Source organism: Bos indicus, chromosome X (assembly GCF_029378745.1).
Source record: "Bos indicus isolate NIAB-ARS_2022 breed Sahiwal x Tharparkar chromosome X, NIAB-ARS_B.indTharparkar_mat_pri_1.0, whole genome shotgun sequence".
Taxonomy (NCBI): Eukaryota; Metazoa; Chordata; class Mammalia; order Artiodactyla; family Bovidae; genus Bos; species Bos indicus.
In genome coordinates this window covers 65,689,450-65,713,808 of record NC_091789.1, presented here as the reverse complement: position 1 = coordinate 65,713,808, position 24,359 = coordinate 65,689,450, and the positions used below count along the sequence as shown (strand labels likewise).

The 24,359-nt window shown below is 36.4% G+C and overlaps 1 protein-coding gene across 8 annotated transcripts in view; it reads right to left on the bottom strand.

Moving 5' to 3' along the window:
- Window positions 1-2,358: 2,358 nt before the first annotated feature.
- The window catches only part of LOC109555228 (UDP-N-acetylglucosamine transferase subunit ALG13-like), a 73,027-nt gene continuing 51,026 nt past the window's right edge, over window positions 2,359-24,359 (bottom strand). For 5 of the 8 annotated variants that reach the window (XM_070783712.1, XM_070783714.1, XM_070783716.1 and 2 more), the window contains 5 exons: window positions 23,721-23,886; window positions 12,646-12,831; window positions 9,017-9,057; window positions 7,150-7,330; window positions 2,359-3,286 (listed from right to left, as the gene is read on the bottom strand). In XM_070783712.1, coding sequence (XP_070639813.1) covers window positions 3,021-3,286; window positions 7,150-7,330; window positions 9,017-9,057; window positions 12,646-12,831; window positions 23,721-23,886 — 840 coding nt within the window. In that variant the 3' untranslated portion in view covers window positions 2,359-3,020. The remainder of the gene's footprint in view (window positions 3,287-7,149; window positions 7,331-9,016; window positions 9,058-12,645; window positions 12,832-23,720; window positions 23,887-24,359) is intronic. The other 3 variants (XM_070783718.1, XM_070783720.1, XM_070783717.1) reach the window with 2 other exon arrangements.

Sequence of the window (24,359 nt, the reverse complement as noted above, 5' to 3'; positions counted from 1 at the left end):
CTCCACCAGAAAATTACTAGAGCTAATCAATGAATATAGTAAAGTTGCAGGATATAAAATCAACACACAGAAATCCCTTGCATTCCTATACACTAATAATGAGAAAATAGAGAAATTAAGGAAACAATTCCATTCACCATTGCAACGAAAAGAATAAAATACTTAGGAATATATCTACCTAAAGAAACAAAAGACCTATATATAGAAAACTATAAAATACCAGTGAAAGAAATCAAAGAGGACACTAATACATGGAGAAAAATACCGTGTTCATGGATCGGAAGAATCAATATAGTGTAAATGAGTATACTACCCAAAGCAATCTGTAGATTCAATGCAATCCCTAACAAGCTACCAACGGTATTTTTCACAGAGCTAGAACAAATAATTTCACAATTTGTATGGAAATACAAAAACCCTCAAATAGCCAAAGCAATCTTGAGAAAGAAGAATGGAACTGGAAGAATCAACCTGCCTGACTTCAGACTATACTACAAAGCTACAGTCATCAGGACAGTATGGTACTGGCACAAAGACAGAAATATAGATCAATGGAACAAAATAGAAAGCCCAGAGACAAATCCATTCACCTATGGACACCTTATCTTTGACAAAGGAGGCAAGACTATACAAAGGAGAAAAGGCAATCTCTTTAACAAGTGGTTCTGGGAAAACTGGTCAACCACTTGTAAAAGAATGAAATTAGATCACTTTATAACACCATACACAAAAATAAACTCAAAATGGATTAAAGATCTAAACGTAAGACCAGAAACTATAAAACTCCTAGAGGAAAACATAGGAAAAACACTGTCTGACATAAATCACAGCAGGATCCTCTATGGCCCACCTCCCAGAGTAATGGAAATAAAAGCAAAAATAAACAAGTGGGACCTAATTAAACTTAAAATCTTTTGCACAACAAAGGAAACTATAAGCAAGGTGAAAAGACAGCCTTCAGAATGAGAGAAAATAATAGCAAATGAAGCAAATGACGAAGGGTTAATCTCAAAAATATACAAGCAGCTCATGCAGCTCAATTCCAGAAAAATAAACGACCCAATCAAAAAATGGGCCAAAGAACTAAACAGACATTTCTCCAAAGAAGACATACAGATGGCTAACAAACACATGAAAAGATGCTCAACATCACTCATTATCAGAGAAATGCAAATCAAAACCACAATGAGGTACCATCTCACACTGGTCAGAATGGCTGCTATCAAAAAGTCTACAAACAATAAATGGTGGAGAGGGTGCAGAGAAAAGGGAACCCTCTTACACTGTTGGTGGGAATGCAAACTAGTACACCCACTATGGAGAACAGTGTGGAGATTCCTTTAACAACTGGAAATAGAACTGCCATATGACCCAGCAATCCCACTGCTGGGCATACACACTGAGGAAACCAGAACTGAAAAAGACACATGTACCCCAATGTTCATCGCAGCACTGTTCACAATAGCCAGGACATGGAAGCAACCTAGATGTCCATTGGCAGATAAATGGATAATAAATCTGTGGTACATATACACAGTGGAATATTACTCAGCTATTAAAAAGAATGCATTTGAATCAGTTCTAATGAGGTTGATGAAACTGGAGCCTATTTTACAGAGTGAAGTATGCCAGAAAGAAAAACACTGATACAGTATACTAACACATATATATGGAATTTAGAAAGATGGTAACCATGACCCTATATGCAAGACAGCAAAAGAGACACAGATGTAAAGAACAGACTTTTGGACTCTGTGGGAGAAGGCTAGGGTGGGATGATTTGAGAGAATAGCATTGAAACATGTATATTGCCATATGTGAAACAGATCGCAAGTCCAGGTTCAATGCATGAGACAGAGTGCTCAGGGCCAGTGTACTGGGATGACTCTGAGGGATGGGATGGGAGGGAGTTGAGAGGGGGGTTCAGGATGGGGAACACATGTACACCCATGGCTGATTCATGTCAATGTATGGCAAAAACCACTACAGTATTGTAAAGTAATTAGCCTCCAATTAAAATAAAGTAATTAATTTAAGAAAAAGATTCAACAACTAGTTGAAGAACATGGCAATGAGAAAGTAAATCTAGATTAAAATTCCATGAGGGAATTAGTATATTTTAAAAAGGAAAAACAGAAACACAACTTAAAGGAACATTCTCAAGAGAAAAGAACTAGATATAGTAGTATGCATTGCAATATCTTGAGATTAAATAACATTTCAATTGACCCTGCCAGTTCATGCTATAAATTCATGCTTTTTGCCAACCAAAATAGCAGGGGAAAACATATGGATACAATGAAATATCTGGTACTCTTTGCTGCCATGAAAATGCAAAAGAGAAAAACATCTCAGTCATTTTAGCAATTTTAAATGCTAATTTTTATTTACTGCTAATGTGCAAAGGACATCAATACTGTGCAGTAAAACAATTACATAAATCCAATATTAAACAATAGTATATGGGATAAATCTAAAGCAGAGCACCATGTGCCTTCAAAACTGGTTAATATCATAGAATGCAACTCAGGTCAGACGATTCTTAAGAAACCTGAAAAGCTCTCTCTTTTAATATTATTTAGTTACCCAGAAGCAAATGCTCTTGGTTTTGCTTCATTTTCTAGAAAAAAGTAGAAGGCTTTCCAAATTTGTATTGTTTAATATGATGTGTGACATGTGAACCCAGGAAACAGTTCGTATGATTTATTCCTTTTATCAGTTGGTACAATCAGCTAATATAAAGCTGACAAGCTGGCTGACAAGAAAATAGCTGAATACAAGGAAATGTGCTCAAATATGGGGCTAGTTGTACATTCATCTCAATTTCGTTATTTACAACCCAAAGAAATACTCCTTTATTTTAAAGTACTATTTTAAATCAAAAGATAAAATAATCTTAAAGACATATAATAGTAACCACTCTAACCACCCTAAATCACTTAAACACTAACATAAAACACTTTTTAAAGCCAAAATAGCAAGAAAGATGGCAGTGCAATAATACTTCATACTGCTGAATCTTACATATTCTGAGGTACATAATGAGAAGCTGAGGGAGGGGCAGCAATATAACCAAGTGGCCCAGGATTCATAGCACCATGAATTTGTGGAGAACCACCATATGCTGCACCAACTGGATGCCAGGGAGCAACATAGGGATAATCTGGCACAACAGGAAGGCAGGAATCAAAACCTGGCAAAGGTGGCTGCCCATACGGATCTGACATCACTGGATAATAGACTGCTCCGTGAGGGACAGATGCAGGGTCAGCATTTGGAAAAGTACCTGAAACAAAGAAAGTACACTTCATATACAAAGATTCACTAAACATCAACATAAATAGATGTTCTTGAGGTAAAAATGAAATTAACTAATTAAATTAATTAATTAATTAGCATTAACTCTAAGAAAAGATCCTAGAATTGTAGGAGAAACACTTTGGATATGAACATTACTGACTAAAACAGACTACTAAAATATAAAAATTTTCTAATTAAAATTAAACATATATGTATATAAAATATATCAAATGTACTCTACCTAGAGACAGCTACCTTTCTGGGATGAGTTAGGTATCAACAGACAAAATACACAAAGAAACATTCTCTAGAGTCATTTTTGTCAATTAAGTTCTTAAAAGAGTTGGTCAGAATTATCAAATATTTTTCCCGTATGACACATATCACCCAAATAGCCATTTTGTATTATTTCAGCAATTAAAAATTCAAGTGTTTTTACAGTTTTGTCTATACTTGAAGGTAAAATTCTGAAAAGCATTCCAAAAATTTAAGAGTCATCCTTTGAATGTCATTAATATGCTGCTGCTGCTACTGCTAAGTTGCTTCAGTTGTGTCCAACTCTGTGCAACCCCGTAGATGGCAGCCCACCATACTTCCCTGTCCCTGGGATTCCCCAGGCAAGAACACTGGAGTGGGATGCCATTTCCTTCTCCAATGCATGAAAGTGAAAAGTGAAAGTGATGCCGCTCAGTCGTGCCGACTCTTAGCGACCCCATGGACTGCAGCCTACCAGGCTCCTCTGTCCATGGATTTTCCAGGCAAGAGTACTGGAGTGCGGTGCCATTGCCTTCTCCGCATTAACATGCTAGCATCATTTTAATTTTATAGCACTTCCACTGCATCAGTTTTAGTGGAAATAAACAGATGCTGTTCTGCCATTATAGTGACTATATAAATGTTTTTTTTTAATGGATTCCTTTATTACTTGGGATAACTTAACTTTGTTTTGTGAAATTAAGACAGGCACTGTCTCATGTTTACTACAATAAAAATAGCTCTATAAAAGGTAAGTGGAACAAAAAGGCAATAAAAATTGATATTTTAATTTGTATTAGCATGGAGCACATCATACCACCACATGAGGGATGAGATTTTATAGTCCTAATATTCTAAACTATAATATACCTTCAGAAAAGGGAGGAGAGAAAGAAAATTCACATTCCTCACACACAACAGGATCAGTATACTTATACATATAAGGTCTCATTTAGTTCTTATAACAAGTCTGGAAAGTCATAAAATATATTATTTCCCATTTTATATAAAATCAGACTTAGGGAGCTTAGGTAACTTAGCAGAAATCACATCCATCAAGTAGCAGTTGCTGGAATGGAAAGCAGATTTGGTTCGGTTAGTATACATTGTTCTACCTCCTGCTGATTCTAAGATGGGCAGTCCAAAGATCCTAGTCTAAACCCTTCAAAATGCCTCCTGATCCATATTATACTATAAACTGACAAAAAAAGCAGCATCCTTATGGTCTGGCACAGAGGTCTCAAACTCTTTGGTCTCAGGATCCCCTTACATTCTTAAAAATTGAGGATCTCAAATAGCTTTTGCTTATGTGGGTTATATTTATCAATATTTATCCCATTAGGAATTAAACTAAGTTAAATATGTTATTTCACATAAAAATAAACCCACTATGTTAAACTCATTTTTTCATAAAAATCTGTATTATTCGCCCCCCCTCCAAAAAAAAATTGTGAAACCAGTGGCAGTGTTTTACACTTGTGCAATCTCTAATGTATGGCTTAATAGAAGACAGATGGATTCTCATATCTGCTTCTGTATTTTATCTATTATGATATATCCACTTCAGTATTCTTGCCTGGAGAATCCCATGGACAGAGGAGCCTGGTGGGCTATAGTCCATAGGGCCGCAAAAAGCTGGACATGACTGAAGCGACTTAACACACATACACATTATGATATATTTAGTTGAAATACATGAAGAAAATCTGGCCTCATACAGATATGTAGCTGGAAAAGAGAGAAGTCTTAATTAGCCTTTTCAGATAACTGTAGATATTCTTTGATGCTACACCAAGACTAGGTAAGTGGTGATTTCTGAGATGTCAATCACAATGTGGACTTTTCATACTTTGTTAACATTAAAATCCATCGTTTTTTCTTGCAGACATCTTTTACAAAATCATGCACAGGTAAGATAATACATGGTAATTGTGAAAATACTATTTCACTAAGTTATACAGATCTCCCACATGTTCATACATTTCATTATACAATGTAAAAAACTATCATAAATAGTCCCCCATCACCTATTAAAAGAAATAATTATGTACTAGAAGCTGTCAAGCTCATGGTTATTAGATAAAAATTATAATTCTGGATAACTTATATTTGAAAGTTGGAATTTCTATCTTTGACAAAAAAACATACTATCCATTTCCCTTATTGAAGTGACAGGCTTAGCTGTTCATTTGAGAAAATTTCTGCCAGATCCCCAGTCTGAACAACCACAGTTTGTCTATCTTTCTGTCAAGTAAAAATAGCGTTCCATGAAAGTCAGCTAGTTTAGCTCGAAACTCAAGCTCACAAATCCTTTTCTTTTAAAGTCAATTATCATACTTAGATATGCAGAGAGCTTTCTGAATACTTCCTATTTTGTCATATACAATATTAAATACAATTTTTCAAAGATTAAAAATTTATTAAAATAAGAACATCTTTGATCAAACACAAAATAAATAAAGCTGGTATTTTTATATCAAGCATGTGTGAAGATGCTGATTACTAGCACAGTTTGGTGCCCCTGCTTTGATTTGTGCTTAGGTGCCAGCTATTCTACCCACACTGATTTTTGCACTCTTAATACAAACCTAACACAGCAAAAGAGACAAAATCCATGTATTACAATGAATACTTTTAGCCTCATGGATCCCTTGAAAGAGCCCCAAGGGACCCCAAGAGGTTCATGTACCATGCTTTAAAAAATGCTGGTGTAGGATGAATGGATAACAAAGTCGTGGTACATATTACTCAGCCCTAAAAAGGAATAAATTTGAGTCAGTTGTGAGGTGGATGAACCTAGAGCCTCTTATGCACAGTGAAGAAAGTCAGAAAGAGAAAAACAAATATAGTATATTAACGCATATATACGGAGTCTAAAAAATAGTACTGATGAACCTCTTTACACAGAAGAAATGCAGATGTAGACGTAGAGAACAGACAGGTGGACACAGTGGGAGGAAGGAGAGGGTAGGACAAATTGAGAAAGTAGCATTGACATATACACACTATCATGTGTAAAATAGATAGCTAGTGGGAAGCTGCTGTATAACAGAGGGAGCTCAGCCTGGTGTTCGGTTGATGACCCAGAGGGGTGAAATGGAGGGGGGAAGGCTCAAGAGGGAGAAGACATGTACATAAAATTATGACTGATCCACAGTGATGTATGGCAGAGACCACCACGACACTGTAAAGCAATTATCCTCCAATTAAAAATATATGAGGGTGGTTTAGTCACTAAGTCGTGTCCGACTCTTGCAACCCCATGGACTATAGCCCACCAGGCTCCTCTGTCCATGGGCTTCTCCAGGCAAGACTATTGGAGTGGGTTGCCATTTACTTCTCAAAAAAAAAAAAAAATATATATATATATATGCAAAATTTAAAAAATAAAGCTACTGATTAAATGAACCGAATTTAGGAAAAGGTTTAAACTGATCTTCCTATTTCTACACTTCTATTGCAATACACAGTTACATAGTTACATAAAATAAATTAAAGAAATGTTGGTCTAGTATAACATCTGAAGGCTGTTATTGTTATAAACAATAAAATTCAATTGTCTTTCTTGTAGAAAATTTCTCACTACATGCTTACCATTTGCTGATACTTCTGCCTGTGTGCCATCTTGTCTCTCCACCTCACTGTATAACTGAGGAATGGTTTGATCTACTAGAGGTTGTGGCTCAGTATAGACTGGATAATTCTCTGCATGAAGCTGCTGCTGTTGCATCTGTGGCACATAGACCATGGAGTGCCAGAAGCTGTGGTGGTAGCACTTGGGCAAGAAAGTAAAAAAAAAAAAAAAAAAAAAACACTTTACTATTTCTTTTCTTAAAGTAGCACCATTGTTCACTGAGAAAAAAAAAAAAAAAAAGCTAGGCCATGATTTTCAGGTGAGATAACAATGACTTTTGAAATAAATGACATGATATTTAGAAAATCTATTCTCCATAGCAACTTTAACATCTTTCGCAGCCTCTGTATTTCATATTTGGACCAGGAATTCTTTAAGGAAAGCACTCTAAGGAAATTAGAGATATACACAATGGTTTGTATACAAAGATATTTGTTATAGCATTATTTTTAAAGGCAAAAAAGTTAACAGCCTAAATATTAAACAATAAGAAACTAGAGGGCATTATGATACAGCCATGATGTAATACAATACAGGCAATAAAACAATCATGGCATCAAATAAAAAAAAAAGTGTTCATATTGTTTAACTTAAAAAGTTTACAAAATACATAGCCTAGTCCATATTTTATGAAATAAGCCATAAGGAAATATATCAAAGTGTACATTGATTACACAAGTGATTTGTTTTCTTTACACATTAGTATTTTCCATATGCTCCATAATGAATGCTATTACTTTTAATATGAGAAAATATTAAAATATCTATTCTACATAAGAATCTGCTTGCCATGCAGGAGATGTGGGTTCAATCTCTGTGTCAGGAAGATCCCCTGGAGAAGGAAATGGCACCCCACTCCAGAATTCTTGCCTGGGAAATCCCATGGGCAGAGGAGCCTGGCAGGCTACAGTCCATGGGGTCCCAAAAGAATAGCACATGGCTTAGTGACTAAAGAACAACAACAAAATGTAGGAGACTATACTGTACAACACAGGGAACTGCATTTAGGAAATACAGTTTCAAGGACAAAAATCCACTCCATTACCCTTAAATTATAAATGTGTGCCAATCGGGGAAGATAGTTCCCTGGAAATGATATGTTCAAGGTTTTAGGAAAATCAATGTCTTAGAAAATACAAACTAATCTGAGTGTTATCCAGGAGAGTATCTAATTTAGTATATCATCAGCCAAATTTTAAGATGCATCATTCTTTTTCAGAAAATATGCCATTTTATCTTATCAGAAATGTATTTCAAGGGGAAATGATCCCTGAAAGAATAAAGTAAAAGAGCTCTTACCTGATATCAGAAATACCTTTCAGTGATATTAAGATATTTGTCAATATTCCCTTTCTACAACTCAGGGAAGTGGTAAAAATCAGTGGCAAGTATCTATGAACATGAGTGCTTTAAAAATAATACAGCTCTTTAAATGTCTTTGACTTAGTCTAATTACTTTTCACATAAAATACAGAAATAGCCACAAAAATGTTTTAAGTAAATAGGATAATCCATTTGAGACAGAAAAACATAGTGAACCATTAGCATATGATGTTAAACATGGAAGCCAATATATGCTAAAGTTGTATTGCATAGAGACCCCATTCACAACAATTTAACAACTATTTTATAAGAGAAGCTGAGGCACTAGGAGGTTAAAGTACAAAATTGGCCTGGGTCACCTTCAGAGATATAAAGACAGAAATAAACCTTTTAGGTCACTCAAAGTATTCTCGGGTTTTAAGGTTCAAGAGTCTGCTTAGCAAAACAGCTTACATTTTTAAGATAGCTTTTTTTAAATCAAAGCAATTTTAATAGGACTCTTACCTGTAATCCCAGATTGAAATAGTACTGCAAAACTTTTGTATCTAAAATTAAATATTTAAATTTTAGTGACTAGATGACATAAAAAATTAAAACTTACCACTTAAAGAGCTCTTCTCTTCGACTATTTAATGTATATACAACAAATGTAGTCTTCCCACATCAACACTACCCTCAATCCTACCTTATAGTAAATGACCATTTACCTACCACTAAGATCATGTTCTAACTGAAAGTTTAATCAAGAAATACATATTTTAATTCTACTCTTAATATTAGGCAGATGTTACAGGAATACTACTATGCAAACACTTAGAAAGAATGTAATAAAGGCATTTTCTCGCTTGTCTCAAGACTAGAATTTTATTTTAATACAAATCTACTACAAAAGCAATCATACTCGTCTTTGGAGCTAAGACACAGTACAAATTAATGATCTATGAATGCCAGGATCAGTAATGTCCACTAAGATAACCAGCACTGTTTAAAACAATCTACCTTGTTTTTATTTAACATGACAAATATACCACCACTAGAACTCCAAAAAGAGGAGGCAATGAGCAGGGTAACTCAAATTATACCCTAAGGTGATAAAATTTCTCCAGACATAGAACTGTATACCTGTGATGGATTCATTTTGATATTTGGCAAAACTAATACAATTATGTAAAGTTTAAAAATAAAATAAATTAAAAAAAAACTAGATGTATGAGAGAAGAGGGAATAGCCTTAGCATTTCAATTATAGCTCTAAATGCATTTTTACTGATTGACCTGGAATTCACATATATTCTTATCAATATAACAAGTTTTACTAACAAACTCTCAGAAAGCCCCTCCTTCTTAAGTTGGAGACTCCCAATACATACAAATGTATTTACTGCCTCTTTAAAAGAATGAGCTTGTATTCTGACTATTATGTAGGAGTACAGTATAAAAGCCTAATGCTCAAGCTGAAGAATATGAAAAGATAATAGCAGGAAGTAAACCCACAAATGTCATGGGATTCCACCTCTTGGTATTCACATATATTCACACAAAATCTGCATACAAAATACACACCAGTATTATTCACAATAGCAAAAATGTAGTAACAACCCAAATGTCCATCAACTAATAGATAATGAAGTGTATCTATATATAATGGACTGTTACTCAGCTGAAAAAAGAAAGAAATAATGATATATGTTACAACATGGATGAACCTTGAAAACACTATGCCAAGTGAAAGAAGTCAGCCTACAAAAGACCACATATTATATGACTCCAGAATAGGCAGAACTGTATGTCCAGAATAGGCAAATCTAGAGATGGAAAGCAGAACAGTAGTTGCCAGGACCAGAGAGAATGAAGACTAACTGCTAATTGGTATAGGGTTTCTTTTGGGGTTATGAAAATGTTCTGGAATTAGACAGTGGTGATGGCTGAACAAATCTGTGAATATACTAATCATTGGAAAAGACTCTGATGCTGGGAGGGATTGGGGGCAAGAGGAGAAGGGGATGACAGAGGATGAGATGGCTGGATGGCATCACTGACTCGATGGACGTGAGTCTCAGTGAACTCCGGGAGTTGGTGATGGACAGGGAGGCCTGGCGTGCTGCAATTCATGGGGTCGCAAAGAGACGGACACGACTGAGCGACTGATCTGATCTGATCTGATATATACTTTACATGGATGACTCGTATGGTGTATGAATTATATCTCAAGCTGTCAAAAAATGGCAGGCAAGGGCTATAAGAACTGAAAAACATCACTTTGAAGTGTAATTGGGGTGGGATCATGAAAATGATAGGATTTAAATAGGAAGTTAGATGGAAGAGTGGGGGTCGGGAGAACATTCCTAGGTACCTGCCCAAGGGAAATGAAAACACATGTTCACAAAGACTTTTACAAGCATATTCATAGCAGCTTTATCCATAACAGACCCAAATTAGAAATAGTCCAGGTGTCCCTCAACAGGAGAATGGACAAACTATGGAATACCTATACAATGAAATACTTACTCAGCAATACAAACAGACTACTGATATATGAAGCAACATGGAACAATCTCAAAAACACTGCATTGAGTTTAAGAAGCCATTCATAAAGAGTACATATTGTATGATTATATTCATCTGAAATTTTAAAACAGGTAAAATTACAGAAGAAAAATATCAGAATAGTGATTATCTCTAAGGGGAAGTAGAAAGAGGGGTGGGGAACGACTGGGAAGGGGAATGAGTGAACTTTGTGGGATAATGATGTTCTATACCTTGATGGGTATTTGGGTTATACAAGTGCACATACTCATTTGTCAAAACTCAGCAAGTGTACACATAAGTTTTGCTCATTTCATTATAAGTAGACATCACACCAAAAGAAAAATAGATCCAAACTCTAGTAAATGATACGTATGCTGAAGTTTTTATGGGGAAGAATGATGTCTACAACTTACTTTGAAATCCATCTTTGAAAAGATGGATTAATTGATGGACAGAGAGATGGATGGAGGAAAAAACAGAAACACATAGTAATGCAAGTATAGTTAAATGTTTACAAAGGAATATAGGTGGTATATATATGAACATTTATTTTAAAATTCAAATTTATGTTTAAACATTTTCATAATAAAATGTTGGAAAATGCAATAATCAGCATTATGTACTGAGAAGATCTTGGGCAAGGGTAGGTAGGTGAAAGGAGAGGAGTAAAGGGATCAGAGTTTAGATCCTGGGTGAATTAGGTGGAAATGATACATTACTAACAAAATAGAAAACCAAGGAGAAGAGTCAATGTTTTACACACATAAAGAGAATAAAGAAGGGAGATGAAGATGAATTTTATTACAGACAGAGTGAATCTGAAATAAAGAAAGCCAAATGAAACTGTCTAGCAAGTAAGTAGAGGCCAAGGCCAGACAGATTTAGAAATCATCTACACAAAGTTGATATCAACTTTTAAGGAAGAGAAAAAGAACAGAATGAAGTTGAAGATCTTGAAGACTACCTTAGGGGCTGAAAAAACAAAATAAGACAGAGAAGCAGTTAAAAGAATCAATGGAAAGTTACAACAAAAAAGAAAAGAAAGTATAAATAAGCTACAAACAACTTTCAATTACAATTCTCTTTTGAGATACACTGAGGGGTAACAACAAACTTCCATTGGAAAGCTATCCTTAGTTTAATTAAGGAAATTCAAGGCAGACCAGACCTCCCCAGCAACTCCTCTCCCAAAAACCTTTTCCAATTCCTCAAAATTCAGTTGGAATCCTAAATATCAATAATGCAACAATTTCATGTACTTGTGGTGGGCATTAAATAAATGGAGAAAATTTTGTTATCAACTCCTACTTTTCAAGAAAAATAGTTGAGAACAGATACCCAGCTGCAAATCTTCTTCAGGGCAGACATGTAGCTACCTTAGAAAAGCAGCATGAGTCAGCTCAATCATCCTCTTCTTGATGATGCAAAAGATATTCTCAGCTTTCAGTTGCTCCTTTCCTTAGTCATTTCCCCAGCATTGCTCTCAGTTTCCTTTTGGTCCCCTCACCCTACCCTCATTGGTCAACCAAAGAGAGATATGCTCTAAAATTAAAAAGAGAAAAACAGACCTAAATAACCCCCACGTAAGTGTCAAAACCTACTTACCTTGAGGCAGATCACTGCCACTTGGATCACAGGAATAAGGTGGAGGTGGCAGTGCTAAGTTTGAAGCCTCTCCTACCTCAAGAGAAGGAGGAGTTGGTGGTGGTAATGGAGGAGGTGGAGGTGGTAGAGGACCAGCAGCAGCAGGAATAGGAGCAGAGAGGTATGGATACGATGGTGAAGCAATCACTACAAAAGAAACAAACGAAGTAGTGATACCACAACTGTAATACCTTATAAGCAGTAGCTCATCTATTTCTTTTGTGTTCTCAATTCCAACAAGCAACTCTCTTAAGTCTTATAGTTTGACTTAAAAACAAAAACTCAGAAGGTAAACTGTCCATATTCTTTTAGACATGCCAACTGAAAATGAGTTCAACATAAGTTATTTTGAGTTAAGGAAATTACTTGACATTAAAAGGAAAAATGAAAACTGGAAGCTACAAGGTTTGACTACTAGGATTTTGAACAAGTACATAAATATTATTAAGGCAAAAATTTCACTTAGCTTAATACAAAGTTAAGGATGTTCTCAGCCATCTGCAAAATCACAAGATGTAGACACTAATAGGCAAGACTAAATTGCACAGATTACAAATTTAAGCAATCCTTGAAGATTTCTACTTGGTAGTATTAGAGGAATATAGAGAACTCTAAATCATAACAGTTCCATTTGTGATGACCTACAGAATATAAAACAGGCTATATGAAACCACCTTATTTTCTTTAATTTTCTGTAACTGTTACTATAGTTTAAAAACAAGATTCATTTAGGAGTTTCACAGTTTTTGACATAAGACATTTAAATACAATTTTGTTTAAATATCAATACATTCCCCTATGATAAAGGAAACAATGAAGCTCCAACTAGTAAAAATAAATATCTCCATATATACATACTGTGTTAGATAAATCTGTGAAATTTATTGAAAGATTATTGATACAACCTTTCAAGTTTAATTGAACATCTTAGCTGACTTAGAAATTCAAGTACTAAATTTTATCACTGTGTTGCTGCCACTGCTAAGTCACTTCAGTTATGTCTGACTCTGTGCGACCCCAAAGATGGCAGCCCACCAGGCTCCGCTGTCCCTGGGATTCTCCAGGCAAGAACACTGGAGTGGGTTGCCATTTCCTTCTCCAATGCATGAAAGTGAAGTTGCTCAGTCGTGTCCAGCTCTTCGCGACCCCATGGACTGCAGCCTACCAGGCTCCTCTGTCCATGGGATATTCCAGGCAAGAGTACTGGAGTGGGGTGCCATCGCCTTCTCCGTAACACTATGTTACCTGTATTATAATTTTAACCCTCCGAACTATAGAAAGTTTAGGCTCAGTAGTCAATAAAGGTTTAAATTCAGAGTTTTAGAACACTTAATTTAGTATAAGTGTTGTCCACATAAGCTGAAATTGTTACTCTGGTAATTTAGCAGAAGGAATTTAAGGCCAAGTATCAGAAGTAATCCCTGTAGGACCTTCTAGAACTAACACCAAAAATAGATGTCCTTTTCATCACAGGAGATTGCAATACAAAAGTAGGAAGTCAAGAGATACCTGCTGTTAACAGGCAAGTTTGGCCTTGGAGTACAAAATGAAGCAGGGCAAAGGCTAACACAGTTTTGTCAAGAGAACACACTGGTCATAGGAAACAACCTTTTCTAACAACACAAGAGATGACTCTACACATGGACATCACCAAATGGTCAATACCAAAATCAGACTGATTATATTCTTTGCAGTTGAAAATGGAGAAGCTCTACATAGTCAGCAAAAATAAGACTTGGAACTGACTGTGGCTCAGATCATGAACTGCTTGTTGAAAAATTCAGGATTAAACTGAAGAAAGGAAAACCACTAGGCCATTCAAATAAGACCTAAATCAAGTCCCTTATATGATTATACAGTGGAGGTGATGAATAGATTCAAGGGATTAGATCTGGTAGACAAGAGTGCCCAAAGAATTATGAATGGAGGCTACATTGCACAGGAGGCAGTGACAAAAACCATCCCAAAGAAAAAAGAAATGGAAGAAAGGAAAATGGCTGTCTGAGGAGGCTTTACAAATAGCTGAGGAAAGAAGAGAAGCAAAAAGCAAGGGAGAAAGGGAAAGATATATCCAACTGAATGCAGAGTTCCATAGTATAGCAAGAAGAGATAAGAAGGCCTTCTTAAATGAACAATGCAAAATAGTAGATGAAAACAACAAAATAGGAAAGACTGAGATCTCTTCAAGAAAACTGGAGATATCATAGGAATATTTCATGCAAGGATGGGCACGATAAAAGACATAAACAGCTTCCTGACAGAAACAGGACCTAACAGAAGCATAAGAGATTAAGAAGAGGTGGCAAGAATACACAGAAGAGCTATACAAAAAAAGGTCTTAAGGATTTGGATGACCACGATGGTGTAATCACTCACCTAGAGCCAGATATCCTGCAGTGTGAAGTCAAGTGGGCCTTAGGAAGCATTACTTCAAACAAAGTTAGTGGAGGTGATGGAATTCCACCTGAGCTATTTCAAATCCTAAAAGATGATGCTGTGAAAGTGCTACACTCAATATGCCAGCAAATTTGAAAAACTCAGCAGTGGCCATAGGACTGGAAAAGGTCAGTTTTCATTTCAATCCCAAAGAAAGGCAATGCCAAAGAATGTTCAAACCATAGAACAACTGTGTTCATTTCACATGCTAGCAAGGTTATGCTCAAAATCCTTCAAGTTAGGCTTCAGCAGTATGTGAAGCGAGATGTGTAAATTGGGCTTCAGAGAGGCAGGAGAACCAGAGATCAAATTGCCAACATTCACTGGATAATGGAGAAAGCAACAGAATTCCAGAAAAACATCTACTTCTGCTTCACTGACTACACTAAATCCTTGAAGGTGTGAATCACAACTGTGGAAAATACTTAGAGATGGGAATACCAGACCACCTTATCTGTCTCCTGAGAAACCTGTATGTGGGTCAAGAAGCAATAGTCAGAACCTTCCATGAACAGTGGACTGGTTCAAACTTGGGAAAGGAGAAAGACAAGGCTGTATACTGTCACCTTGTTTATATAACTTATATGTGGAGTACACCAAGTGCAACGCCGGCTTGGATGAATTACAATCAGGGATCAAGATTACTGGGAGAAATATCAAGAACCTCAGATATGCAGATGAGTCAGTGAGTGAAGTCAGTCAGTCATGTCTGACTCTGCGACCGCATGGACTGTAGCCCACCAGGCTCCTCCGTCCATGGGATTTTCCAGGCAAGAGTAGTGGAGTGGGTTGCCATTGCCTTCTCCAGGGGATCTTCCCAACCCAGGAATCGAACCTAGGTCTCCCACATTACAGGCAGACACTTTACCGTCTGAGCCACCGGGGAAGCTTAAAGGGCCTCTAGGGAAGGGTTAAAGAGGAGAGTGAAAAAGCTGGCTTAAAACTCAACGTTCAAAACACTAAGACCAAGGCATTCATTCCCATCATTTCATGGCAAATAGATGGGGAAACAATGGAAACGGTGAGAGATCTTTCTTTGACTCCAAAATCACCATGAACAGTGAGTACAGCCATGAAATTAAAAGACGCTTGTTCTTTGGGAGAAAAGCTATTAACAAATATAGACAGCATATTAAAAAAGCAGAGACGTCACTTTGCCAACAAAGGTTCATTTGGTCAAACCTGTGGTTTTTCCAGTACTCATGTACAGACATTAACAGTTGAATGATAAAGAAGGCTGAGCACCAAAGAATTGATGCTTTTGAATTGTGGTGTTGGAGAAGACTCCCAGAGTCCCTTGGACAGCAAGGAGATCAAACCAGTCAATCCTAAAGGAAATCAACCCTGAATATTCATTGGAAGGACTGAGGCTGAAGCTGAAGCTCCAGTTCTTTTACCACCTGATGCGAAGAGCCAACTCACTGGAAAAGTCCCTGATGCAGGGAAAGACAGAAGGCAAAAGGAAAGGAGGGTGGCAGAGGATAAGATGGTTACATAGCATCACTGACTCAATGGACATGAATTAGAGCAAACTCTGGGAGATAGTGAAGGACAGGGAAGCCTGGCATGCTGCAGTCCATAGGGTCACAAAGATTTTGACAGGACCTAGCGACTTAACAACAACAATATAATCTTTATATAGCTACAGGCCAACAGTAAAAGGAAATGTAAGTCTTAGGGTGATTAAAACTTGATAACTAACTCTTCTGAGGGCAATGAAACTGTTCTCTCTTGGTTTTGGTGGTGGTTGTACAATGTATTGTTAAAACTCATAGAACAGGGCACCAAAAATGAATTTTACTGTATCTAAATTAAACAGTACATTAAAAAAATTTGTTCAAATAACTTTTGATTTTGGAGTTTTGTCATGCATGTAGAAATCTCCACTTTTACAGTTTTAGAAGAGGAATTTAATTCTTAGAACATCTCCAAATGCTCCAAGGACTTTATGGATTTGTTTTCTATAAAATAATGGCTTCAACAAAGCCTCACTCATTTCTTCTAGATTAGCACTCAAATAACACCATATTTTTTTTTTCAAGAAAAACAACTGAAATGAGTTCAATTAGCTAAAAAAAAGTAGAAGTGATTATGATTACAAGGTAAAAACCAACTACTAGACATAAAAAGTAGCTAAATAAGTTATCATGGGCCTGAGAGAATCAAGGACAGAAGAAATTCGGTGGTTACTTTGTCTGAACTCACCTTTATTTTAAAATGCATATTATAATATACTCCATAAGAAAGAACTTTTAAAACTTTCAGTTGCTCTAGAGATGCATGAGCATCTCATCCACAGGTTTAATGGGGCTCCAAAGAGGCTTAACAGGTATAGTTCAAAGAAGGGACCCAGAAAAATGGAAGCAAACTTCTCTAAAATGTGAATGAAAACCAATGAAATGCATTCAGAAAGTTTATTTACTTGTCCATGCAGATGCAGGCTGCTTCAGGACATTTCAGAAGAGAACATGAAGATTTGGATTCTCTAGAGATCAATGAATGGGCAGGGCCAGGACCAAAGTGCAGTGAGGTGTAAAATTTAAAGGGCCACCAAATTAAAATAAAAAAAAAATCCATGATGAATAAAATATCAAAATTCTAAAAGACAGGATCCAAGCTTGCACTTGCATGACCCCAAGAGTGACTGCCTCACTCACCTCATCCTAAGTCTGGCCGAGAGTTCTTGTCTTTTAAAAAATTTTTGATACTTTGTGTATCATGGATTCTTTTTTTACGCTAATCTTTTTTCATATAGTGCATTAAAGTGTTATTTATCTTGATCCCTATGTGTTTTTTTTTAATACTCCCTTAAATTTTGCACCCAACGCAAGTGAGTCACTAGTTCTGGCCCTGGCAAAAGACTTGGAAACAGTTACCAAAAAAATCAGTTAACAGGATTTAATGCCTATGAAGACACTCATAATAAAAGCAATCATAGCATCTAGTTACCTGGCAGGTAAGAAGTGACTTAAAGGAACATGGGATGGGGCTGCCAGACAGACACATGTGAAGAACAAGGGAAACATGAATTTTATCTGGAGGACTGACAGGAATGATAAAGAACAACTAAAAAGCACTCATTACCTATTAGAGTTATAGCTGAGGTTCACAAGAGACACAACAAAAAGTAAAACGAAGGCAGCATACATTTTTAGAAATGTAAAGTGAAGAGGAACTAAAAAGCCTCTTGATGAAAGTGAAAGAGAAGAGTGAAAAAGTTGGCTTAAAGCTCAACATTCAGAAAACGAAGATCATGGCATCTGGGCCCATCACTATAGGAAATAGATGGGGAAACAGTGGAAAACAGTGTCAGACTTTATTTTTTTGGGCTCCAAAATCACTGCAGATGGGGATTGCAGCCATGAAATTAAAAGACACTTACTCCTTGGAAGGAAAGTTATGACCTAGATAGCATATTGAAAAGTGGAGACATTACTTTGCCAACAAAGGTCCGTCTAGTCAAGGCTATGGTTTTTCCTGTGGTCATGTATGGATGTGAGAGTTGGACTGTGAAGAAAGCTGAGCGTCCAAGAATTGATGCTTTTGAACTGTGGTGTTGGAAAAGACTCTTGAGAGTCCCTTGGACTGCAAGGAGATCCAACCAGTCCATTCTAAAAGAGATCAGTCCTGGGTGTTCTTTGGAATGAATGATGCTAAAGCTGAAACTCCAGTACTTTGGCTACCTCATACAAAGAGTTGACTCATTGGAAAAGACTGATGCTGGGAGGGATTGGGGGCAGGAGGAGAAGGGGACGACAGAGGATGAGATGGCTGGATGGCATAACTGACTCGATGGACATGAGTTTGAGTGAACTCCCTGAGTTGGTGATGGACAGGGAGGCCTTGTGTGCTGTGATTCATGGGGTTGCAAAGAGTCGGACATGACTGAGCAACTGAACTGACTGACTGACAGACAGACAAAAAACACAAATCTGGAATTTACAGAATAGTTTTCAATCATTCTACACAAATGGGGTATTACAATGTTTGATTCACATATTGCTTGTTTTTTAAGCTCAGACATCTACTAGAAGCAGATAGCCAACACTTTCCCTTACTATTATTAGCATGCATGCCTGCTAAGTTGCTTCATTTGTGTTTGACTCTGTGTGATGCCACGGACTGTAGCTTGCCAGGCTCCTCCGTCTATGGGATTCTCCAAGCAAGAACACTGGAGTGGGTTGCCATGCCCTTCTCCAGGGGATCTTCCTGACCCAGGGATCGAACCTGCAAGCTCTTAAGCCTCCTGCATTGGCAGGCAGGTTCTTTACCACTAGAGCCACCTGAGAAGCCCAACAATTATTAGCACAAAGTAATAAAGCCACTGTCTACATTAACACTTCCAATGGAAAATTTCTGAGATCATTAATGAACATATATATATACACACACACACACACACATATATAGAATGTTTTGTTCCAGGCACTAGCTAAGCACACAATTTTTACATTATAAATAAAACAGATACAGAAAACAAATCCAACAAATTCGTTTCAAGCGGACACTATCCAGATTAAGAAAGAAAAGTTTGCCAGCCATTTCAGAAACATTCCATACACTCCATCACAATCACCAGTCTTGAGTGCTGTATGCTAAGTTGCTTCAGTCATGTCCAATCCTCTGCAACCCTATGGACTGTAGCCTGCCAGGCTCCTCTGACCATGGGATTCTCCAGGCAGGAATACTGGAGGGGGTTGCCATGTTCTCCTTCAGGTTATCTTCCCCACCCAGGGATCAAACTCTTGTTTCTGCCATCTCCTGCATTGGCAGGCAGGTTCTTTACCACTAGCGCCAGCTGGGAAGCCACTACCACTCTCCTACCCAACTATAATCAATCATTATCCTGGCTTTCATAGTAATCACTTTGTATTTTTAAGCATTTTGTCACCCAAATATGCATCCCTAAGGAAGTTTTTAAAAATTGAGATCCTGAATATCTTTCAATCTTTTGGTCCTTTTTCCATCCCTGTCATTTCAACTTTTCTTTCAAGGAACCCTTGACTTATTGAATTTCCCAGTCTAGATTGTGCTGATTACATACTCACTGTGCATTTCAACATGTTCTTGTCTTTCCCGTAAATAGGCAACTAGATCCAGAAGACTAGATCAGACTCAAGATTGATTCCTTTAATAGTCTATAGGTAACATCTCACTATCTTTGCAGTCTTAACAAAAATTGCTGTTTAATGTGCATCCATTCAGTCAGTAAGGACTGCAAGATGAGCATATTCTGCCACTTCTTTTTTTTTTTTACTGATCAGAATACTAATATATAGAAATACTTCCCCTCATCTACTACTTGGTAATCCCAGTAGGAAAGTTCATATAAGAAAGGTAGGATAAATACTTGATTCTTTCACTATACTGTCCAGTTTTCAGGAAAGCAAAATTATTTCATATCTTCTTGAGAACCAATTTTTTCAGTTATATATACATATTTCAGATTATTTTCTATTATATGTTATTACAAGATATTGAATAGAGTTCCCTGTGCTATACAGTAAATCCTTGGTTTTTTTCATCTATTTTATGTATAGTTATTTGTATCTGTTAATCACAAGGGAATCAATTTCAAAAATATCATCAGGAACTTTTAAATATATTTGATATGTCCCAACCTATTACAATGATCATTATTCAAGCTCAAACTGTTGCATCTGTGGCCAGTGAGAACCTCTCTAAGATGGCTCGAGTTCTTTTGACATGATCCCAGTACTCTTTGGTAGCCTCCTTGCCATCTAGCATGACAAGATGATCCAGGCTCATCTTGAACATTTCCTGCCCAAACCTGGAACCAGAAATTTCTCCACATAGCTATTTGCTTTGAAGTGAGAAATGGTATTTCAGTGTCACAAACTGAATGCTAAAGATACTCGTGGTTTCTAGGCCTTTTCAGTAGACAGAGCTAGGAAATAAATTTAAAGCTAAAATACTTCAAGTTCATATTGATATTTCCAATTCAAATGTGATATAATACCATAAAAGTTTTTCCTTAGCCTTTTTAGTATATATCTGTATTAACTTTCTTCCATACTGAGACCTGGTGTGCAAGGACACAGGGGATAAAATTGGAATATCCCATATTCATGTATTGTAGCTGACATTATAGTCTCTGAATAATAAGTATAGATTGCTATACAAAACCTGATGTGTTTATTGAAAGCATTAAAAAAAGCTTGGCATATTGTCTCTCAATTCTGCTGTTTTTAAAAATAGCTATACTATATCTACATTGTTCAAACATAAGGCTTTTACATAGTGTATCATCAACCTCTCAGCCTTTATTTTGTGTAAATACATATTTAATATTCACAATCAAGTCTTATGTTGATGTCTCTGTTTTGGTGGTCTAAAAGTCAAAATTCATTCTTCAATACTTTGTCCATCCAATACAACTTTCCTTGACAGAAATATTCTGTATCTGCACTGTCCAATACAGTGCACTAGCCACATGTGGCTTCGAGCACTTGGTATGTGGTTAGTGTGACTGAGCAACAGAAGATTTATTTTACTTAATAGTAATTATTAAAGTGTCCTATGTGGCTAGTGATTACCTTGCTTGAAAGCGTATCTTTAGTAGATTTTTCAAGAAGTACTCATGAGAACAATATTATCTGAATTCTTATATATTACCCTTTAAGCCTGAAAATGTTTGGTTGGATATAAAATCTTTGGTTCACGTATCCTTTCATTAAATGTCACTCCATTTTCTTCTAGCTGAAGCACTGCTGTCAAAGTTGGATGATTATCATTTTATTTCCTTTATACTCCATAGGCTCTTTTATCATTTTATTTCCTTTATACTCCATAGATAAACAAAGCACTTTCTTTAAGTCCAGTTGTTTTACTAGAATATGCTGGTGTTGGTTGTTCTGCCTCAGTATTCTCAGTTATGCTGAGTGCTGTTTCAGTATGTGTTTCTGAAGTTTTTTTTAAGTCAGGAAAATTTTCTGAATTGTAAATTTTAGTACTCTTTTCCCTTACGTTGGTTTTCTTCTTCAGAACTTCTATCAGTGCTGGATATCCTTTGCCTAACTTCAATATGTCACTTTTGAGTCTTTCTCTTCATTGTTTTTTCATTTTAGATTTACCCCCTTTTACATCTTTCTCTTAAAGCATTATCTATTGTATATACTCGGTCATGTTTTTTGTAGTTTAGTCTTCACTACCAAAATGACTTTCTTCCATTTCTAATACTTTTCTGAGTTCTTTCACCTCCTCTGAATTTTCTAATCCTGATTTATTATGTTTTAATATTTTGTATTATTTTATTAATGTCTTTATCTCATTTTGAAAAAGTTCTGTTAGTGTACACATTTATGACATGCTTTTTACTGTCTACAGGGATATCATCATTTTCCCTTAAAACACCTCTGTATATGTTTACGTAGGGCTTTCCTTTCATTAATTTTTATGTGAAATTATTTTTCACAGACTCTGGAAGGAGATGGAATACAAGAAAGCTCTTCTAACTTCATATGGCTCTCAACTGCTTTTTATATAGCGCTTAAAATATGACTACTTTCTAGTATTCCTTGGCTCTGTTCTTCACAACTTCAGTCTGGACCTGCTCTTTTCCCTATCTTCATCAGTTCTGATTCTACTCCCAGGAGTTTCTCCCCAGTGAGGAATACTATCCCAAAAGGTAGTCCTGCCAAGGTCAGTTTTGAGAGTTCTTAGCGGCCAAACTGTTCCAAAGCCCTTCAGTCCCTTTACTGTGTACCCAAAGCACTCACCGAGTATTGGAGAGGTCAAATCCCTTCCCAGTCTTAGCTGCTCCTTCCAAATTGGCTGCCCCACTTTTCAGTGAATTCTTATTAGCTCTTTCAGGGTTCTTCTGTTCTCAGGTTCATCAGACAACATCCCCAGTGCTTCCGTCTTCTTGCTCCCATATAGACCCTGACAGCATGCAGGTCTCATGCTTGGTGGTTTGTCCCCTACCTGCTTAAATTTTAAGGCTCATGGGCAGACCTTGTCACCTAGTTTTGTTGTTAAGCATTGTCCAATGGGTTCTGATTTTGCTATTTCCATTTTTATTTGGTGACACAGACTGAAAAGCTATGCTGTGGTTGCCAGCACTTTCCCAGAATTTTGAGAATTTTAAACTATATTAACTCAATGAAATTTTGACAACTTCATAAACTGGTACTATGAGTACCTCCAAGTTTACAGGTAAGAAAGATTCAATAACTTCTCTAAAGTTACATAGCTGGTAAGTTGTAAAACCAAGATTCTAACCTAGATCTCTTAAGTTCTAGAGCCAAACTTTTCATTCTGTAAGAGTGTGAAACACCTCTAGCTTAATTTTAGCATAATAAAACAACTCAAAATTTGAAAAACTAGTACAAGTCCTCTAAATTTTCAATGGGGTAGCAAAATGATAGCTATGAAATCATATCAAAGTCAAATTTACAAGAAAAAAAATTCAAACCCTCTCAAATCTCATGGATTCAACTATAGAACATACATTATTAGTAGGTTAAACAAACTTAATACTGGAGATTCAAGTAATTTTATCCAATCACTAGAATTGCTGTATGTGCATGTCCATGAATAGAAAAAGAGGTTTCCAAAGTAAGCAACCACTAATAACCTACCTGGCCTGCCTTGTGTAGGTGGAGATACAAATAGAGGCTGTATAGCATTCTGTGAGGAAACTGAAGTGGTACTACTAGCTTGATTAGCGGCTGCACAGTTAGGTAAGACTGGAGCTGGAACATTATTGGCACAGGAAGCTGCAACTGCTGCAGAATTTACCATCACCTGTAAGTGTGGAAGAAATTTTAGAACTCTAAGTTTGGTTTCTCAAATAATATTAGTCTCTTATCTGATCCTAAATTTCAGGAAATAGTATTCTGATAACACCAAGAAGTCAATCTTCATGTAAACCTAATATAGGAAGGTTATTTCTTTTAGAAGATCCCAGATTACTTTGAGAGCTTTACATTTTTAATATTTTTCTGGAAAGGTAATACATTATTATTATTCAAAAACCAAGTATAAACGTGTATATACAATGAAAAATTTCCCTCCAACCCTTGTCTTCTATCTGCTTAGCTCCTCTCTTAACAAACAAGTAACCTCTGGGTTTCTTGAATATTATCCAGAAATTTACACTGCATTTTTAACATGCATATATATTTCCCCATACAAAAACACTTAAAAAAAGTGTTCTTTCCTTTTTTAAAAAAAACTTCATAAGACTGCAATTTGCTTTTCTGATTAGGCCACAGCAC